General features: G+C 32.9%; 1 protein-coding gene across 3 annotated transcripts in view; it reads right to left on the bottom strand.

Moving 5' to 3' along the window:
• The window catches only part of LOC114349332 (uncharacterized), a 94,948-nt gene continuing 72,483 nt past the window's right edge, over positions 1 to 22,465 (bottom strand). For all 3 annotated transcript variants that reach the window (XM_028299671.2, XM_028299672.2, XM_050648088.1), the window contains 6 exons: positions 18,793 to 19,237; positions 16,810 to 17,008; positions 13,200 to 13,400; positions 7,858 to 8,136; positions 5,269 to 5,464; positions 1 to 419 (listed from right to left, as the gene is read on the bottom strand). In XM_028299671.2, the coding sequence (XP_028155472.1) occupies positions 130 to 419; positions 5,269 to 5,464; positions 7,858 to 8,136; positions 13,200 to 13,400; positions 16,810 to 17,008; positions 18,793 to 19,237 (1,610 nt within the window). In that variant the 3' untranslated portion in view covers positions 1 to 129. The remainder of the gene's footprint in view (positions 420 to 5,268; positions 5,465 to 7,857; positions 8,137 to 13,199; positions 13,401 to 16,809; positions 17,009 to 18,792; positions 19,238 to 22,465) is intronic.

Here is a 22,465-nt window from a genome sequence, read left to right on the forward strand (position 1 = left end):
AATGGTACAAAAAAATATTTATTTAATTCTCACTTGAACAGAATAAAACAATAATAAATTATTTATATACACAGAAAAATAAATAAAATATTTTGAACACTTATAAAACAAGGAAAAAATAAAATTTAATTAATCTCTATGATCTTCAACAGTTTTCATCAATAAGTCCATCAAGGTATCAAATCTGGCTTTAATTTCGTCCACTGTTCTATTCCTAAGTTGGTTTGCTATTGCTTTGAACGCACGATCTTTATCATTTTCGGTTTGGAATCCTTCCAAAATTATCTTGTCCTCTTCCCGTTTCCAGGATGAATTATGACTTAACACATCGGCATAACTCTGAGGTGTGTTAATAATAGACGATGTACTGGAATTGCTATCCGATTCACAGTTATCCTGAGAGGATTCTTCACAAAACTCTAAAACAAATAAAGTAGTAATGAAAAAAGAATTCGCCGTGAAACGAAATCACGAGACGTATTATATTTCAGTTTGTTCAGAGAGCTTTACCTACACCCGAGAGGGTAGAAGGTCTAAAGATTATATATAGTTTTTTCAGAGAGCGCCATGAACACCCTTACTAGTTTAATTCTCATTATAAATCATCAGAGAATTGTACAGTAAGGGAAAAAAACCCTTACTGTATAATATAATATGTATCTAAAAAATGTATATAATTTAAGTAATTAGGTTGTTACAAAAATGTTGTTTCTACATACGCAAACAAAACGAAGGTTGATTGACGGAGTTGTTTTGTGTAACCTCGCAGAGACTCACGTATCATTTACTTTGCAAAGTCCGAATTATAAGAAGATATAAATTGCCCACAGAGGGATTAATAATGGCATTATAGTATTGTTATTATTCATATTAAGATTAAGATCTAGTTTACTATGCTAGTTAGCAGTCATGCGAGAAGGGTGTCCTGAAGGACTACCCCGCGAAACAACATCTTAGTAACCTTATGTTGATGGATGTTGTAAATCATAAATAAAGTTATAAGTTAGAGTCAGTGTTTCAACTCGACATACCAACCCTGCAACGTATCATGGCAATCTACCAACTTAACATGGCGACCCAAGCCCTTTGAACCTGGACAGCTGAGACGACAGGACGCTAAGATGAAGAAATAGTTATGGAAAACAACAGCTGGAAATTTAAATGGAAAATTGGGGTAAATTATCCATCTCCCCCTTTAGTTAGCTGATTTATGGAACTTGCCCTAAATGGAGCTGCCTCACGATGGAAGAAACGACTGGACCAGACCTCGCAGCCACTGACGCATCGTTGGATCCAGCCCACGGACATAGGAGTGAAAAGACAAAAGTGAGTACATTGGTTTACCTTGTTATATGTGTATATTTAATCATTATACAGCTGGCTATATAGATTTAATGTTTTGAAGTTATACTTCTTTACGATCAAGGGTGAAATTTTATAATTCCCTGGCGCGTGCACAGACAGACAGTATGCAGTTCGTTGCTGATCTTTCAAATTATGTATGTCTCAGCGCAAATAAGTCATTAAAAGAATATATTAGTGTTCTTAGTAAATGTATTATTTATTATAATTTTTGTGTCTTTGGATTTGTCTTCCTCGGGCGTAAGATAATAAAATATCTATTTTTATACTTCACTTTGATCTATTTGTCACCGTGATGTGTAATTATATCCGACACGTCAATAGCACGGAGCTTGATAGCTCGGTTGGTAGAGCATTGGACCAGAGATCGAGAGATCGCGGGTTCAAATCCCGGACGATTATTATTCATTTTTTTTTTTAATTTTTGGTATTGTTTTGGTTAATTTTTGGTAATTATTGTTAATTTTTGGTATTGTAACTGTTAAGTATATTTATTTCGTTGAAATTTTATAATAGAAGTATAACTTCTTACGTGCGTACAAAGTACACACACATTCTTTTTTTAATTTTATTATTATTAAACAACTTTTCTAATTTTAACTATTTATAATGGGAAATAAGCCACAATATTAATAAAAAATGATTTTTATTAATAAAAATCATTTTTTAACAATATTGTGGCTTATTTCCCATTATAAATAGTTAAAATTGTAAAAATGCCACAAAAAAATAGCTTCAGAACAACATTAAACAACTTTTCATTTCGTTAGTTTAAATAAAAATTACAATCTCTAAAATTAAAAATAAAAGTATTTCAGTGTTTTAAATAGATACGCTAAATGCATCAAAACATAAGGCAAGTCATGAATTTTTTTTTTTTTTTTTGATTAGTAAGCTAAACGAATATTTATTAATACTTCCTATTGCATAGTGAACTTGAACTGAATACATTAACCATATTGCATAATTTCTACATTTTCGTTAGATGCTACATCTATTTATAGGTTTTATTTTATTTACTTTGATGACATACACGGAAATATTTATGTATTAGTTGACCGATTAAAAAGACCATCGGGAAATATTTTATTTATGTTCGAAAAAAATTTCAACAAATTTTGGAGGAACTAAGAATATTGGACAGGAATTTGGGAAAAGACACGATACAATGACAAAATAGCTTGAATATTACCAATAAATAATTGGAAAAATTAATATACTGCACAGACAAATTTAATGCAACGCTTACAATATACAATTTAGAAAAACATATGGTTATCTCTGAACGTATAAATGGTTATCTCTAAACAAACCGAGTCCGCTTGTATCGAATCACGAAAAAATAACTCGATTTGGATGCCGTAGCGACATACCTGGGAATTAATCTATCAGCCGACAACAATATCGAAGAAGAATACCAAATAATTAAAGCCAGTAGAACGGCCGGATGCCTAAACGACAAAATTTGGAAAAACAAACACTTAAGAGTGGAAACAAAGGCCCGCATATATAAGTCAGTTATTAGGCCATAGCAGTTATGACTTACATGGCCGAAACAAGACCAGATACAAACAAAACACGAAGACATCTGGAAACCAACGAAATGAAGATCTTAAGAATGATTGCTGGAAAAAGACTACAGGACAGGGTAAGAAGTGAGGAAATCAGACTCATATGTGGGGTAGACAATATAAATACCTGGGTAAAAACAGAAAAGAAGAGTGGAATCAACACATAAGCAGGATGTCTGAATCAAGGATAGTAAGAATAGCCAGGGACAAGTCACCGTTAGGCAGAAGAAGTATAGGACGCCCAAGGAAAAGATAGAATGACAATTTAGGGACAAAATGAAAGGCACCATTGAAGAGAAACAGGCAGTACTGCCTATATAATAGAAAAAGAAGAAGAAGGAATCTTGTTGAAACAAGTGAATTGACGTTTAGGGAGACTATACTGAATGATAAAGTATATTTCAAACCATAACATTGTGCTTTTCGTGTCGAACCGCAAAACTTATTGAACAGCCTAGAACAGTGTTTTTCAATCTGTGGGTCGCGGTCGCGGCCCCCAGGGGGTCGCGCCTGTGGGCCGCGACCGCGACCCACAGATTGAAAAACACTGTTCTAGGCTGTTCAATAAGTTTTGCGGTTCGACACGAAAAGCACAATGTTATGGTTTGAAATATACTTTATCATTCAGTATAGTCTCCCTAAACGTCAATGCACTTGTTTCAACAAGATCCCTTCTTCTTCTTCTTTTTCTATTATATAGGCAGTACTGCCTGTTTCTCTTCAATAGTGCCTTTCATTTTGTCCCTAAATTGTCATTCTATCTTTTCCTTGGGCGTCCTATACTTATTCGGGGGGTCGTCGAATGAAAGAAAATGTTGAGGTTCTTAAAACACAATAGGGAACTTGCATAAAATTTTAAATTCGAAAAAAATGGTATAAATCACAACAGAACATAATTTAGAACATGTATCAAAGATAAAAAAGTCTTGTTTGTCTTTCGTTTGGCCCCTAAAACGACTAAAAATTCAACTTATACCAGCCAGCCAAAAACGCGTCGTGACGTCACGGGGTTATATGTTTACATTCTACACCAATTGTATATATAATTTTAAATTAGACATTATAAACGTCAGTAGAAAATACAGTTATTTGACGTTACAAGTGTCTTTGATCGTTTGAACTATTCATAGAAAACTTGTACTTTTACAAAATGGTTTTATTTTCAATAGTAAACCTTCTTTCCTTTCCTTCAAAAACTGTATCAAACTCCAATTTTAACAAACTGGTATATATTTTCCTTTATTTCCCGTCGACGAGCTGGCCAAATACCCAAGTAGGTGGAGGCCAATAAACTAAAGAAGAAGAAGAAGAAGAATATTCCTAAATATAACCATAAACGGAACCATATAGTTAAACTCTGTGACGTCACGGGTCGTTTGAACTATTATGAGAAGTTATTATGAGTTTTTGAATCGTGAAATTTTGGAAATCTCATTTTTATACAAAACTGAACATTACTATGTAATAACAAAAATGTGCAAGTTCCCTATTTCAGTGGGAAGGATGTGCTTGTTTGTTTTTCAAAATTTTATCAAATTGTGGTACTATTTTTGAAAGGTTACTAATCAAATCATTTTCTAATTGCAGTCTATTTCTCTTTTTAGTTTTAATGTCTACCATTGAAGAACAACATTCACACAAGTATGAAGTGGCGAATTGCACTAATAATTTAAGAGCTTCTCTTGCCAGCTCTGGGTATTGGTGTTTTATTTGTATCCAAAATACGTCCACACTTTGCGAATAAAACTCCATTTTAAACATGCCATCAGCAGCTAAATCTAGAAGACATTTTCTCATTTTTTTGTTGACATCAGTCAGATCTATTGATGTGTCCAACAAAGGGTTTAGAATCCATCTGCGCCTATTGTCAGCTTCAGAGTGCAACTCTGGAAAGTATGTCAAAAGTTGCTCTTGTAAATTATGCAAGCTCTGTATAATGCAAAGAATGTGAGCTGAAACTGCAAAACTTTGGTCCGTTGCATTATCTTCATCAATCTTCTGAACACATGGAAAAGACTCGAACATTTTGTTTTGCAGAGAGGTTGACCACAAACGAAGTTTTGTGTGAAATGCTTTTACTTTATCTTTAGCTGTTAAAATATTCTCTTCTCTTCCTTGAAGGTTCTTAACTTAGGTTCTAACATATGTAAATTTTAATTAAATTATTTCTTTGGCTTTCTATGACACCAGGGGGTCGACAGAATATTTCAACATGTAAAGGGGTCGCAAAATCAAAAACATTGAAAAACACTGGCCTAGAATATATTTATATACTGACGTGCAAATAACTGAGGGATCGGGATTAATTGATATTTAAAAAAAATGTGCCACTAACCACTCTCTGAATCCGCAGTTTGTTGTTCTGGACTGCCAAGTTTCACTTCACCCGAAGATTCACCAGCAGCACTTTGATCTCCTTCTTCACATGATTCATCATGCAACCTTTTTTGCTGCCCATTGCTAGTACCAGGTTTAATATAAGTCTTGTCGTCTGTATATGTGTCTACTTGTTCTTCCAATTCAGTTTCAACCTGTATAAAAAAGAAACATTTGTATTTTTAGATGAGAAAAGTGCATAGTTTGGTAATTTGACCAACAAAATGTGTACGTTAGTGAAAATTTGAACAACGAAAGTTGAAAATTTGAAAAACAACGAAGTTAACAAAACTATAATATGTAGTAACAGCTCCAAACAGACATATCTCGGGAACATATGAGCTACTATTTAATAGATAGGAAAGAAGATTTCGATTTATAATCCATTAAAGTTGGAAGTATGAGAGGGATGGTATGCATGCGTGGGGTAGGAGGATGAGTACTTGTATAGTTAGGTAATGTCAGCAGTGTGTGTACTCGATTAGAAAGGTTATATGAAGTAGAGGCAACATAAGAAAGGAGTAGATATTAGCGCTTGAGCCAAAGAGGGGGTTCATTGGCTTCGCGGTAGAGGCTCTCAACTGGACTGCTACGGAAAGCTCCTAAACAGAGTCGGATAGCAGTACTGTGTACTGAATTAAGGGTTGTAAGGGTGTTTTGGATGCCGACATATACAGTGAGGACGTTTGAGTTGGAATAAATTCATTATCTCGAGAATGGGCAAATTTGGAGAGAAATCCTGAGACAGGTCGATTTTTATTTTTAAATTAGGACTTTTTGGCATATATATCATACTAGTGACGTCATCCATCTAAGCGTGATGACGTAATCGATAATTTTTTTTAAATGAGAGTTGTGTGATAGCTCATATGAAATGTTATTAAAGTCTCTATTCAGTAATATAAACATTAACATAATTATTTATACAAAAAAAATTTTTTATTAAATTAATTTACACAAAAAGAAGAATGTAAGCAATTTATTTAATTCAAAATACATTTTACTGCTGTCAGAACAACAGGTAATAATGTTTATTTCACAAATAAACATTACTTTCCGCTTAAATTCAATGTTCAAACTGAGACAGGTGGGTGGCAGTTTTAACATTGAATTTAAGCGAAAAACAATATTTATTTGTCAAATAAACATTTGTTTCTGTTTTCTGACAGCACTCAAATGTATTTTGAAATAAATGAATTACATACTTTCTTCTTTTTGTCTCAATTAATTTAATTTAAAAACAATTTTTGGACACCCTGTATAAATAATTATGTTAACGTTTATATTACTGAATAGAGAATTCTAGAAACTCTACCGACAAACGAAGGCAGGAGATTCTTCAGATAATTTTAAGATAATTTAACCCAATTCACTTAGTCCGAAAATGCTTCCTAAGGGAGCTAGAGCTCTTTAAAGATGGCGTCTTGTAATTAGTGTTTCTTAAATTCCTCCAGAACGCTTCTATTTAGAAAAACAAAAATTGGTACGGGTATTTATCTATAAGATATAAATCTAATCCATCCATTGCAAATTTCTAGTACCGATCATAGGCGTCCGTTTTGGGTAGGGCAACGGTTATTTTATCGCATAACTTTTTTATCTTTAACTTTTATGCATTTCTGACACTGGATTATGAAATTGTGAAGTATTCTAGTACTTAAAGGTACTCTTGTTTTAAATCGGTAGGACAGACCGTTTTCTAGAAAAATCAATTTGAAAATTTTTCGCTTTTTAAATTAAAAAAAAATTCAAAAAAAAAACTGTTTAGAAAGACGAAAACTGGTACATTTATTTATATTCCAGAGATAAATCGATTTCATTAATTGCGAATTTCTAGTACTGGTCATAGGCGTCCGTTTTGGGCAGGTCAACAGTTATTTTATAGCATAACTTTTTTGTCTTGAATTTTTGAGCATTTTTGACACTAGATTATTAAATTATGAGGTATTCGAGTACTAAAAGTTACTCTTACTTTATGTTGGTAAAATACTTCGTTTTTTGTTGAAAAGTTCTTTCAATTTTTTTTCAAATTCCAAAAACGAAAAACTTTCAAATCGATTTTTCTAGAAAACGGTGTGTCCTAAGGACAAAAGTTAAGGACAAAAAAGTTATGCAATAAAATACCCATTGCTCTACCCAAAACGGACGCCTATGACCGGTACTAGAAATTTGCAATGGATGGAATCGATTTATCTCTGAAAAGTAAATATGCATACCAATTTTCGTTATAGACCAATAGAAGCGTTCTGGAGGTATTTAAGAAAAACTAATTTCATGACGCCATCTTCAAAGAGCTCTAGCTCCCGTAAGAAGCATTTTCGGACTAGGTGAATTGGGTTAAATTGTCTTAAAATTATCTGAGGAATCTCCTGTCTTCGTTTGTCGGTAGAGTTTCTGGACACCCTGTATAAATGTATTCATTGTACACTGTAGCTCGTGCTAATGGCCAAAGCTGTCACAAGCACGTTAAATTAAATAATAAATGATATAATTAATTAACACAATAGTGTGATAAATATGATTGGTATTGTGAAAAATGAAAACTAACCTGCTCTTCTTGTTCCGTTTCCACATGCTCGTCTAATTCGGTTTCTATGTGTTCTTGTTCTTCAATTCCAATTTTCATGGGTTCCACTTTAAGAGTTGTATTCATTTTTTTTAAATACGTTCGTTTTCGAGGTGTAGATTTAAATTCTTTACTTAAATTTCTAACTTTACTTGGTGTTGCTTTTTTCGTTACATCTTTATTATCATCGCTTAACTTTGGTTTCTTACTTCGGGGTTTCCGTTTAGGTTTTTTCTTTTTCTCGCCGTCTTCATCTGTTTCCTAAAATAAATACAATTAATGTTTTTTGAATATTAAAAACACCAAGTCTAACTGTCCAATGAAGGGGCTTAGGAACATGAGGCGGTGGAGTATTGACACTAGCAAGGTGATCATACCACGGAAACCTACGATTACTTCTTGAAAGATAACTAATGCCACACAGGCTGTATCTACTACAAGTATTCCCTACGAGAAAATTACAAAAAAGACCAGTGCTGCAACTTCCTCCTATAATGTTGTGGTGGTGAAAATACACCACCACATGTATAAGCTGTAGTGTTCGCCTTCACACTAGATCTCGACAGGGCTGTAATTCAACATCTTCCCTCAACAAAATACAGATATTACTTCTCGCCCTACGTTAAAAATTGTGGTAGGTGGTAATGCGTGAGCAGCATTACAACTCGTCAGCAGTTTGTTCTGAATTCTACTTCATTGGTTGATTCATAGTATACTTTTTTATACACTCGGACACTTTTTATACACTTTTTATTACACGGACAAAAATATTGCATATTTTGAAATTAACGTCTGAAATGAAATTTTTTGTGCCCCCAGTGTCATAGAAATAGGATTTCTTTTCCGAATGCGATGTTTTAAAGTATCATATAAATGCTATAATTGGATTTAAATTTGATATGGGCTATATGGTGGCCAATATAATTTTTAAATTGAATCTCATCAAGGTAAATATTCAGTATTTTACCGACATGAAGACCTCCGTTATAGTAGGTACTAGGTACATTAACACGAATTTGTTATCCGATTTGGCTGGCAAATGGCAAAATATGATCTAAAATGTTTTTAATGTACAGGGTTATTCACTATATTTTGACCCCCCTGTAAACTGCTTTATTTACAGAATTAGAAAAAAATGTAAAATACAAAAGTTATTCGATTCTTAAATTATGATTTTTTGACATATATATCGTACTAGTGACGTCATCCATTTGGGCGTGATGACGTAATCGACTATTTCTTTAAATGGGAATAGGGGTCGAGTGCTAGCTCATTTGAAAGGTTATTCAATTCCCTATTCAGTTATATAAACATTAACATTATTAACTATACAGGGTGTCAAATTTTTTTTTTAAATTAAATTAATTGACACAAAAAGAAGAATATATGTAATTTATTTAATTTAAAATACATTCTACTGCTGTCAGAAAACAGAAATAAATGTTTATTGAACAAATAAACACTACTTTTCACTTAAATTCAATGTTCAAGCTGCCACCCATCTGCCTCTTGGCAATTTGAACATTGAATTTAAGCAAAAATCAATGTTTATTTGTCCAATAAATTTTATTTCTGTTTTCTAACAGCAACGAAATGTATTTTAAATTAAATAAATTACATACATTCTTCTTTTTGTGTCAATTAATTTAATTCAAAAAAAATATTTTTGGACACCCTGTATAATTAATCACGTTAATGTTTATATTACTGAATAGGACATTGAATAACCTTTCAAATGAGCTAGCACTCGACCTCTATTCCCATTTAAAAAAAATAGTCGATTACGTCATCACGCCCAAATGGATGACGTCACTAGTATGATATATATGTCAAAAAATCATAATTTAAAAATCGAATAACTTTTGTATTTTATATTTTTTTTCTAATTCTGTAAATAAAGCAGTTTACAGGGGGGTCAAAATATAGTGAATAACCCTGTACATATTATCAGCTGTCATTCATCCAATCACCTCCACAAGTTCGGTATCTCTTGTCCAAGAAATACCACTCCATAGCACTATGCCGCCACCACCAAAATTAACACTCTGTATGAGGTTACATCTGGCATACCGTTCATAATATGGAAGCAGGACTGACAAAACTTCGTCTACAGAGGAGTTGGTGAACAGTATGTCAGTTGTAACCTCATACAGAGCGTTAGTTTTGGTGGTGGCGGCATAGTGCTACGGAGCGGTATTGCTTTGAAAGGACATACCGAACACGTGGAGGTGATTAGGAGAATACCAATTGACATGTACATTGAAAACATTTTAGATCATGTTTTGCCATTTGCAAGCCTTATTGGATTGAAGCCATCATATTGGTGCGAATGCATGTCTTCATGTCTGCTAGAACAGTGAATACCTACCTTGATGAGATTCAATTTAAAAATTATATTGGCCAGAATATAGTCCACATTAGATTTAAATCCGATTATAGCATTTATATTTTATGACACTTTAAAACATCGCATTCGGAAAAGAAATCCTATTGCTATGATACTGGTGGGCTAAAGATAGCAGCAGAAAAAATTTCATTTCACATGCATATGCAATATAATTGATATGCGCTCAGAGTGCGAATATTTGATTCTCTCTAAATCGAATAGGTATGCGCTCTCTGAGGAAACCCTATAATCTTATGACCAAGAGAGTATTATAGCATAAGAAACTATAACTTTATAACGTAATTTTTCTATTCTCATACTATAATAATATATCAATTATTATGATTTCACTACCTGTATCATAATGAACTTCATTATGATACAGATTTTCATTATGATACAGATTTTTTAACCAATAGAATTGCGATATAGCATTTGCGATGAAGGTAGCACACGCGCAGTGACCAATGGCGAGTCAAATACATACCCTTTGACAGTTCTCAATATATAAACAAACTACTTGATTTATTTGCGTTACAAAATTAATAAATTTAAATATATTTTTTTCCGCAAATCGCCAGGAAATTTTGACATTCCTGTCAAAATTTCTTGAAGAAAAAGTCAGGACTTCCTTACTGTAAGGAAATGTCATTTCCTTACTGTAAGGAAATGATATTTCCGTACAGTTGTTAGTGTTCTACATAAATGATAGAAAAAACTACAAAAAACCTCAATACGTTTCCATAGTAACCCAAGTAATTTTATTAGGAATTTCAAAGCACCATTTATTTGGGAATAAAATTATCGCGTTTTTTTTTAAATCAATCAATATCTGTCGAATTTTAAACGATTTGCGGAAAAATAGTATGTTTACCTCGTAGGAAAAGCCACATTCCTGGACTCTGTGTTGCTAAGTCTCGGCTTGCGCCTCGACTTAGCAATCTTCACAGTCGTCCAGGAATGTTAAGCTTTTCCTACCCGGTAAACAATGTACTATTGTTGTGAATAATCATAGAAAAGATAGTGTATACAACTTGCATTTAATTATCATTATGAAGCTCGTACTCTATACGAAACTCGCCGCATACGGCTCGTTTAAATGCTCGTTGCATAATATACTATTACTCTCTCGGTCATAAAGATAGACTATAATAAGGGTGGAAACTAGTTCTATTGGCGCTCTCTTAACTAACTAAAGTAAGGCGGCTCTCGTTTCGGTTCACAACGAAATGATTATTTATTATAAAAATATCTAATTACTGGCTCGATAATAAAACTCGTTAGCCCTTTAACACATGTGAAATAAGGACAGAAATCAGTGCCGTCTCGGATGTTCGTTGAACAACATGCGCTTATCTGATATAATTTGCATAATAAAATAAAATACGATCTTTCGTAAGTAATAATATTGTGAATGATATGCTTGTATCTAATTGTAAGTAATTTTGTAGCACGTTCTTGATGAAGTTGAAAAAATACAAACACCTTCAAATTAACGGAACACCTTAAAAATAGGACATGTTAGATGTCTCGAATTTCCGAAACCTGCTGTCTGATTTGAGTGATTTTTTAGTATACTATAGCCTTATTATTTAAGAATATCAATGTAATAATATTGTCGCTAAACAGGTAAATGTCATTTTATACCGGGTGTAACAATCAGACTGTGTTTTTTCCTTAAAGCTCGGAACACTCTGTGTTCCGAGTAATTGAAATTAAAACTCGATTGTAACCTTAGGCTTTCTTAACATTTTCTTTTTTGATTCATTTGCTTATGTTGGACAATAAAAAAGTTAGGTACGTTAACAACTAGCGATGTTCTTCATCAATACAGGGTGTTTCTAAATAAGTGCGACAAACTTTAAGGGGCAATTCTGCATGAAAAAATAATGACCGTTTGCTTTATAAACATATATCCGCAAATGCTTCGTTTCCGAGATACGGGACGTTGAATTTTTTCTTGCAAACTAACTATTTATTGCTCTAAAACCGGTTGAGATATGCAAATGAAATTTGGCAGGTTTTAAGGGGTAGTTATTGCCCATTTTTTGACGTACAATTAAGAATTTTATATTCACTATTGGCGTGCATACGGGTATAACCATTTTAGATACATCCCGTATACACGCCAATGGTGAATATTAAATTCTTAATTATATGTCAAAAAATGCGCAATAACTACCTCTTAAAACCTACCAAATTTCATTTGCATATCTCAACCTTTCATTTTCTAACTCTTAGAAAATACAAAAAATATATCTTTTTTCATATATGCACGTACACTAATATTGTAGAGGGCGCCAAAGTCGGGGCCTCGATGTAAAAGTAGTTCCGATGGCGGACAGTTAATCTCGGGATTGAGATCTCTGAAACAAAAAACCCGCACGAGGAAGGTTTCTTACGTAACAATTTACCACCGTTAGTGAAAAATTCCGCAAAAAAAAGATTTTACGGAAATTTGAAAAAATTTTGTGAAAAAATTGCCCGCTTTTCTTCAGTTTTTCATTGTTAAAAAATATTTAGTTTTTATTTTTTGGTCAAATTGTGGTAAATTGTCACGTAAGAAACCTTCATTTATCATATGCAGTACGATTTTTTTGTTTCAGATATCCCAATCCTGAGATTAACTGTCCGCCATTATTTTTTGAGGCCTCGACTTTTGCGCCCTCTACAATATTAGTGTACGTGCATAAATGAAAAAAGATATAGTTTTTGTACTCTATAAGAGTAAGGTATTAATATGTAAAAAGTTTTATGTTCATTTTTAATAAACGTTCTGAGAAAAAAATTCTTGAAAAAAATTATTATTTTTGGTCTTCTAAAATGTACTAGTACCTTAATATTACGCAGTTCAGAAAAAAGTACCCTTACTTTTACAATGACATATAAAAATAAAAAATACTCTCAAAAGTAAATAAGTTAAATTCTAGGTACTTACTTCGTCAGGATTATCTTTCACAGAAGATTGGCTCACTTGCTTCGAAGGACTAGTATCGGATCGCTTTTTTCGACGAATAAAACTATGTGAAGATTTTTCTGATAATCTTGAACTGTGATCTGTATTTGAACTATTTAAAAACGATACTGCAGCTGGTCGCAGTCCTCTTCCTGTTTGGATATATACTCTGCCGTTCAAAAACTATAAAGAGATTCGAATGTTAAGTTAAAACTAAGGTAAAGTCCTTCTCATAGGCATTTTTCAGTGCGTCACAAATAACAGAAAAAAGGTAAGTCCGTGATAATACACATTTATTCGCGGTGTGCAAGTACTTGGAAGGGATACGTGAAACGATCGTGCGCGAATAGCGGAGAAATACTGCAACTTTCTTAAATAATTCATATTGTCAATTGAAATTATCAAATTGACGTACATTTCATATCCACTGTCATTGAAGGAGAAAAATTATATGTTGCTCCACAATATTGATATGATATGCAATTATTATATAAAGGTAAATGTAATTAATTGTATTTTGCTTGCAGTAGTGCATTTTAATAACTAATTTTATTTACTACATACAATTGTTTACGTTTTCATCACATAACCTGAATCTTATTTTTTCTTCTTATTATTTTTTTGGGCTATGGCCTTGACAATTATCCAGCAACCAGGACTAACGTAATTGGTCAATACAATTAAAAGTGCGAATAAAAGTGCAGAGCGTCGAAATAGGTGTCGCTTTGCGCAACTTGCACGGTCCCAATAACATTTATTCTAACATGACATTTTAGTTAAATCTGACAGTTGTCAGATTTTATTTGCAATTTGGCATAAAAACAAATCAATTATTGTGTTTATTGCATTTTTATAAAATGGTGTTTTCTTTGATTTGTATAGTCTTATAAATTGTACAGATTATATTCGTAGATATTTTATATAATTAGTAAATAATTTTTTTTCGATTATAGCGCCATCTATCGACAACTAGAATAAATGTTATAAATGTCCGTAATCTTTTTTCTGTCACTTACAACTTGCGTTAGAAAGAAATCGAAAAACTGTGACGCACTGAAAGATGCCTATGAGAAAAATAATATTTAAGTATAATCAGGCCTATTCTGTAACTACAAATCAAATAGAAATGAGTCAAATCGAATAGAGGTCAGCAAATCGCATCGGAATTTGTAGGAATTGGTATTCTGTAACTCATCTCGACCTCTACTATCGGAACAAGTAGAAATTGATAGACAAGCCTTGTCGAGATCACATTTCGACATCGTAATCGGTCTTAACGCTTGCGCATTTGGCATTATTATTGTTGTTTTGACGTTTATTTGTTATAGTTATTAAGGTACCAAGGGTATTATAAGGATAATAACGCTTGAGGTCAATGGTGTATATACCGAATATGTTGACCGAAAGCGTTATTATCTATAATGCCCGTGGTGCCTTCAACATTTAATGTCCTGACTAAATTCTTCTTTAAATGCAAAAAATTTGAATGAATTTTTAATTAATTAGTTTTTAAATAAGTACATTTAGCAGCAATAGTCGTAACGTAATTGTGGCAACCATAGTTTTACTTAGGTTTTTATTTGTCAACTTGACAGTATTTAACTAGTTATTTAAATTAATGCCCAAGGGCGTTATTTTATAGGGCATTATGTCATATTTAACTGACTTCGAGATCATGTCGTTATTTGTCAAATAATATACCAGTCGGACATTAAGTTAATTAGCGATTTTAGTCTGTGTTATTTATTTAGATAATTGTATATTTAATTTTATATAGCAATAATTATACAGCATTAAGGTTAATAGAAATCATTAAACATTTTAAGAATTCCTACTCTAATTAATTTACTGGTAGAATGTGTAGATTTGAACGTATCTAGTGTAAAAACCAAAATTTTCTTAGGGAAAAAACTTACTTTTGCCGTGCAAAGTCTACTATGTAATTTAAATGCTCATCAGATGTTTTTTCTTTGGTGTTCGTGTTCCCAATCGATGTTCCGCTTGCCATTTTCATTCTTGTTGTGTTGAATTTGTCAAACAACCAAAACCATCCAAAACAAACCAAAATTTCTTCTTCTTTATGAATTCTTCGCACACAATACTTACAGTTTATCCTAAACCCTTTTTTCAGTGCGTCATTAATTTTGACGTCATACAAGATTTTAAGAATGTCGCGACCATAGACATATTAAGAATAGACCAGGTAAGGTATGGGCCGCTCTGACGTCATTGGTCAATATCAAGCGGTCTAACTACATATACTTTTACATGCATCTGATCTGGGACGGAACTGACGTCACATACTGTTTAGAATTTCTGACATGATGTTGGCGTTGACAGGTGTTTATGGGGTTAATAAATAATAAATATTTTATTTGGTGACATATTTTAATGTAAAACACATTGTAAAACAGGTAACATTATGTATTAAGCAAGTATTAAGTCAATAATTTAATGCATTCCTGTTGGTAAATCAAGAAATTATTCCGGAAACCAAGCGTCGGCATTGTTATGTCAAGTTATCAGCTACTTTTTACTATTTAGCTACTTTGGACGCCAGAATTTTGCTCAAAGGTTCTATCCTGGGTATTTTTATATCAATGGTCAATATTTACTTTGGGTGGTCTAGCCATCTTTGTCTGTCACATGCGCAGGATCGCTTAGTAAAATGAGATAGATAGACCACCGATCGACTGCCCGCGCGTTACGCTATTTTGCTCAGTATGGCTTGTCTATTCTTATATATCTATGGTCGCGAATCGCTGCATGACATTTTAGTTAAATCTGACAGTTGTCAGAATATTAAATTTATGTTTACATAAATATCAATATTTATATAAATATTGGCCAGAATATTAATATTTAAAATATTTTAAGGAAACAATAAGTAAATATAGAATACAATTTCACTATACAATGTCCGAATATACCAATAACATAACATATTTATACTTACGGCGTTGACAGATTTCTAACCTAGAATTACAATTGTCATTTTATCCGTTAACATTGTGAAAATACTGTCACGATAGATTAATTTTGTTTCAAATTATCTTTAGTCGCATCATGGATTGCTTATCTATTTAGAGTAATGTAATTGTCAACCAATTATACATCTATAAGTATAAGTCGCTTTAATATGGAAATACCCTTCAACAAATACATAATTTCTCACGAAGTTCTATGTATAATATTCACGGATGTACGTTTTTTCTGTCACTTCCAGCTTAATGCGTTAGAGCGAATTCGACAAACTATGACGCACTGAAAGAAGGGTTTGGGATAAACTGTATTTCACTTTGCAGTGCGGTGTTGCCACCTCCTCCTGAGCGAGTCAAATAAAAGTTGTCGTTTTCGATTTACACTGATTACGATGTGAGTTACGGAATGCCAATCCAAACACGAAAACGACGCGATAGATATCCAACATTCCGATTTCGGGTAATTACGATTCGACTTTCTATCTATCTATCTATCTATCTATTCGTCTCGTCATTTCTATTCGATTTGTTAAAAGTTACAGAATAGGGCTGATTGTTGGGGACAATATTGTCCCCAACGAAGAAAATACTTAAACGTCTCAGGCTCTTACCTTTGTTCCACATCTACTGCAGTGTCTGATCCTGGATTTAAACTCTACATCTTCAATTTCATGACAACTACAGATACATGTAATGCCGCCATATTTGTCTTCTACATCTGGTACTGTTATCGTTTCAAAGGGTTCCTCATCATCATTTGTAGCTAATTCTTTATTGACATCGATTACCTCATAAGGTCCTTCCATTAAACTAAAACGTATAAGTAGTCAACATTATCTTTTAGGATATGGTGACCCCAAGTTTCTAGGCTACTTTTTAAATAAAATGAGTATCTCAAGCAATGTTTGTCTGTGCATCTTTTTTGTTCAGCAAGATCAATATTGTCTTGAAGTAACCATTACATTGTCCTGTAAATTGTCCTGTAAATTGTATCATGTATGTATAAGGTCTATAAGGTCTACCATGTAGACCTTATTTTGATCATAAGTCGCTCAATAGGGAACTTGCATACAATTATAAATTCGGAAAAAAATGTTATAAATCACAACAGAACATAATTTAAAACATGTATCAAAGATAAAAAAGTTTTGTTTGTTTTTCGTTTGGCCCCTAAAGACCATTAAAAATTCAAATTATACCAGCCAGCCCAAAACGCGTCGTGACGTCATAGGGCTATATGTTTACATTCTGAACCAACAAAGTAAACAAAATTGTATATAATTTTAAATTAGACATTATAACCGTCAGTAGAAAATGCAGTTATGTGACGTTAAAGTTGATGTCATGTGATGCCAGGGGTTAATCTGGAAATATTTTAAACATCTTTCAAAATCAAATAATATAATGTAACCCCAACTGTTTAAAATCAATTAAGGGTTTTTACCCGTACATTTTGGTGGCTTAAAGCATGTAAACCTGTGATAACACTGATGATGGAATATTGATTCCGAAAACGTTTTGTAATACAGCCCTTTTTAGGGATTTTAAATACATATACCTTTTACAAAATAAGGTTTTTATTTTTTTCTATAAAAATGTCTCGTTTTGGCACTGAATCTGTAGAGTCAATTAAAGAAACTATTAATAAAACTGAAATTCAACAAAAATCATTCAACAAATGAGAACCAATACAACGGAGCCCCAATCTAGTTGTTCCAAAAATTTAAATTCCATCCAAACGGCTTGAAAACATGCATTTTTTTCACGAAAAATCAAAATCGTTGATGTGTAATATGCTTTTTCTCATGAGTATCTTTCAGTGCGTCACAGTTTTTCGATTTCTTTCTAACGCATTAAATTGTATGTGGCAGAAAAAAACGCACGTCGGTGATTACATTTCGTCGGTGACATTTATAACATTTATTCTAGTTGTCAATAGATGGCGCTATAATCGCAAAATAATTATTTACTAATTATATAATATATAATAATAATAATAATAATAATATCGTCTTTAGACGATAAAATATAGAAATGTACATTTTTATATAAAACATAATATATTATTTTCAGAAATAAAGGGCGAAGTTCATTTTCTGAAATGTCGCCATTTACAGAAAATGTTCTTCCACTTAACCCGCATATCTACGAATATAATCTGTACAATTTATAAGACTATACAAATCAACGAAACTGTCAGATTTAACTAAAATGTCATGTTAGAATAAATGTCATAAATGTGTATTATCACGGACTTACCTTTTTTTCTATCATTTGTGACGCACTGAAAAATGCTCATGAAAAGAAGCATAACTCAAAAACTATTGATTTATTGGAATAACTTTATATAACAAATTTTACTTAGAATTTGTCCCTTTATCGATTTCTGGGGATATTTTTAATAAATTAATTTAAACCCCCGAGAAGGGGTGGCATCCACCCCCAGGGTAAAAGCGCAAGTTGGCACCATGTCACCTTTGTTTCTTGAGGTATCTTCTAAATACTGACCAATTTTCATGTAAATCGATGGAGGTTCAACGAAATCGGAAGTGAAAACCGTCAGTGACTGCACTAATAATAATTAAAGAAATTACCTGGGTGGGGGCGGCTCGTCCATGAAGTTTTGTAAAAACAAATCGGTCAAGAATGTGTTTCCTTTAAACATTGGCACTAGACTACTTTTCATCTTTTCCTTGGTAACTCCTACAGTGTGTGACAACTCCGTAAGGCTTTGATATATCTTCCGCAACTGAGCCGGTTGATCCTTAAAAAAAGTTTCCACTTTCCTTAAAAATTTTGAACGATTATTCATTTGAATCCATGGAATTAGGCGCCCAGCTGCAGCAGCTTCCTTTTCTTGAAGAAACAGAAGAAATTCATCCGCCAATTCTTTGTATTTTACACTTAAAACAGCTTCAACTTTATAGTAGAGTTCTAGAGCATCGTCTTTTTCATAGTCGCAGAGGATTTGAGTCATTTTGTGATAAGTTTGTAGATCCAATGTTTCTCTCAATTTGTCGTAGTATGCCAATGCAAACACTAAAAATAAAAATATAAATATATGTTGTTTATAAATAAATATACATGTTGTTTATACACTGTATTGTTGTTTAACACGTTAATCGCCACGCGGTATTCACGGTGTGCCGCGCTAAAAAATTAGTTTAAGTTCTGCGGCACAGCAGTTATGCTACATGCTGTTCCAATGTATTTTGTTGCGTGGCATTTCTATCATACCGCGGGTGCTATACACTTGTATTGTAGTAATAAATCCATAAATAAAGTCACTTCCCCAGAATGTCAAGTTTCAGTTGCCAAAGAACTGAGTATACAGTGATGAGTGTGCTAATAACCAGCAAAATAATGCAAAATGTGGAAAACATAATCCCTACATTATGAAAAAGATATCAAACTAGTAAAGGTGTAAAATTATCGATAGGAACCTATAAATTTACATTATATTACATAGTTTCCCACCTTTAGACGTATAGGCAGAGTATGACAACGGTCACTGTGACAGGAGCATTTTATAAAATTCTCCTGTCACAAACGTCTAAAGGTGGAACACTATGTAATGTAATGTTAATTTATACGTTTAAATCGATAATTTCCACCTCGACTAATTTCATCTCTCTTTATTTCACAGTGTATTATGTTTTCCATCTTTTGCGTTATTTTGCCGGTTATTAGCGCGCTCATCACTGTATATTAAATAAGTAAAAATTAAATGTATTAAAAATATTATTTGTAAATTATTCATATGTTTTATAATTATTTACCTTCAAAAATATGAGATAAACTTAGAAGTCAAACAATTAGGATATATGTCATAGATCATAGATTTAATGACATCATAACCCACCGGTAACAAATTTAACAAATTTTTCCTCATATATTAGTTTTTTCGCTACCATCATTTTCGCCACCCGTTGGGTGCTGTATTCTTTGATTTGGTAGGTAATCGCCGTAATCGGGTAAGATCCTCTTGTGCATTCGGTAACTTTCGTCTCGATAGGGATGCGTCTGAACGTACGTATCAATTGCGCATGCTTATATGTCAAACAGATACGTTACGTATACGTATTTGGCTGCACAAAAACTCCCTATTGTCTGATATAAGGTTATGTAAGATGTTTATTTTTTTTCTTCTTCTTTTATGACCTTTGTGAGCTGTGCCCATTTAGCCAGCAACATTTCTTAAAGTTAACGCCTAATTAAACCTACCATACAACAAGACGTCTTATATGGCGCTATCGATGTTTATGTACCAATGAAAAAGTTTTATACCGGCAATTTTCCTAAATGGTATACCCGAGAGTTAAGAAACTGCATCATTGCTAAAAAGAAAGCTCATAAGAAATTTAAAGTGACCAGGTTACCTCAAGACTATAATGAATTTTCTAGATTGAGGTCGATATGCAAGTCCTTATCAGGTCAAGCATACAATCAGTTTGTAGCAAACGTTGAACATACACTTCCTAGTAACATTAAAAGCTTCTGGAGGTTCGTAAATTCTAAAAGGAACAATAATAGCATTCCGAACACTTTAAACCATAATGGCCAAACCAGTTCCGATGGTGCTACCATAGCCAAGATGTTTGCTCAGTACTTTGCTGCAGTATATAGTGAGGACGAATGTCCTATTCCAAATAGTGCAAGGGCTAACACTAGTTTCAACATTACTGGTTGTGACTTATCTATTTCAGAGGTATATACCAAATTATCCCAGCTTAACATACATAAGGGTCCAGGGCCTGATGGAATCCCACCCAAGTTACTGAAATACTGTAGTTTTAATCTTGCTCGTCCCTTATTCTTTATTTTTCAAAAATCATTACAAACGAGTGAATTCCCTCCCGTTTGGAAAGTTAGTTTTATATCACCGATATTCAAGAATGGAGATAGAAGCAGAGTACAGAGCTACAGACCTATTAGTATCCTAATACTATACCTAAACTATTCGAGAGTTTAATATGTGACAAAATTAAGCCTACTATACAAAATGTAATCATTGAACAACAGTATGGTTTTGTTATGGGGAGATCAACTGAAATGAACTTGTTAAATTATACCTCCTTCTTAAATGAAGCATTGGAAAGTAAACAACAGGTAGATGCGATTTATACAGATTTTTCCAAGGCATTCGATAGAGTCAACCATACGTTATTGTTACATAAGATCGAACAGTTGGGTTTCTCTGATCCTCTGCTTAGTTGGATTCGAAATTATCTATTAGATAGAAGGCAGATAGTTCGTATTAAGAATTATTTCTCTAATGAAATTATAGTTACATCGGGTGTACCTCAAGGCTCCCACTTAGGACCTATCCTTTTTAATTTATTTATAAATGACATAAATAAAAGCTTCAATTTTGCTCAATTTCTTCTATTTGCTGATGACCTTAAATTATTTCACATAATTACCTCTGATTTAGATCACTACAATTTGCAATCAGATCTTAATGGTCTTGTGGAATGGTGCTCACTTAATGGTATGGACTTAAATGCAAACAAATGCCATGCTATAACTTTTACTCGACTAAGACACTTTGAGAATAATTCTTACTTTATACGGGACACTAGGTTACAATTAGTTGACTCAGTTATAGATCTGGGTGTTATTCTTGATACTAACTTGAATTTCAACCTACACATTAATAGCATGGTTTCTAAGTCATTAAAGATGCTTGGCTTTGTTAAAAGATGCAGCTATGACTTTACAACTGGTCGTTCTTTAAAATTTCTTTGTTCTTTGGTTAGACCACATTTAGATTATGCATCATGTGTTTGGTCACCTCAATATAACTGTCATATTAATAAAATCGAACAAGTTCAGCGTAAATTCTTACGTTATTATGCTTATAAGATGCATCTCACTGGTCAAAGTTATGAGTCTTTACTGCAAATTATTCGACTTGACTCATTACAGAGTCGTCGTCAACATAAAGATCTTTGCTTCTTATATAACTTAATTCATGGTCATAAATTCTGTATCCCGCTTTTAAATAAAATTGGTCTACATGTACCTTCAAGAACCACCCGTTCTGTGACCACCTTCCACGAGGTCATTAACCGCACAAATTATGGTTCAAGTTCCTATCTCTCTAAAACTATTAAATTAGCAAACACATTATCTCCGCAAATTGATTTCTTTGTGAACGACTTTACTGCGTTTTCCACACAATTACATTTATACTTAACTTAATGTTCTAATTTCAAGACTGATTTGTCAACTACTGTTACTGTTATTGTCTTTGTTCTAGGATAA

The sequence above is a fragment of the Diabrotica virgifera genome, chromosome 4, assembly GCF_917563875.1.
Source record: "Diabrotica virgifera virgifera chromosome 4, PGI_DIABVI_V3a".
NCBI classification, from domain to species: domain Eukaryota; kingdom Metazoa; phylum Arthropoda; class Insecta; order Coleoptera; family Chrysomelidae; genus Diabrotica; species Diabrotica virgifera.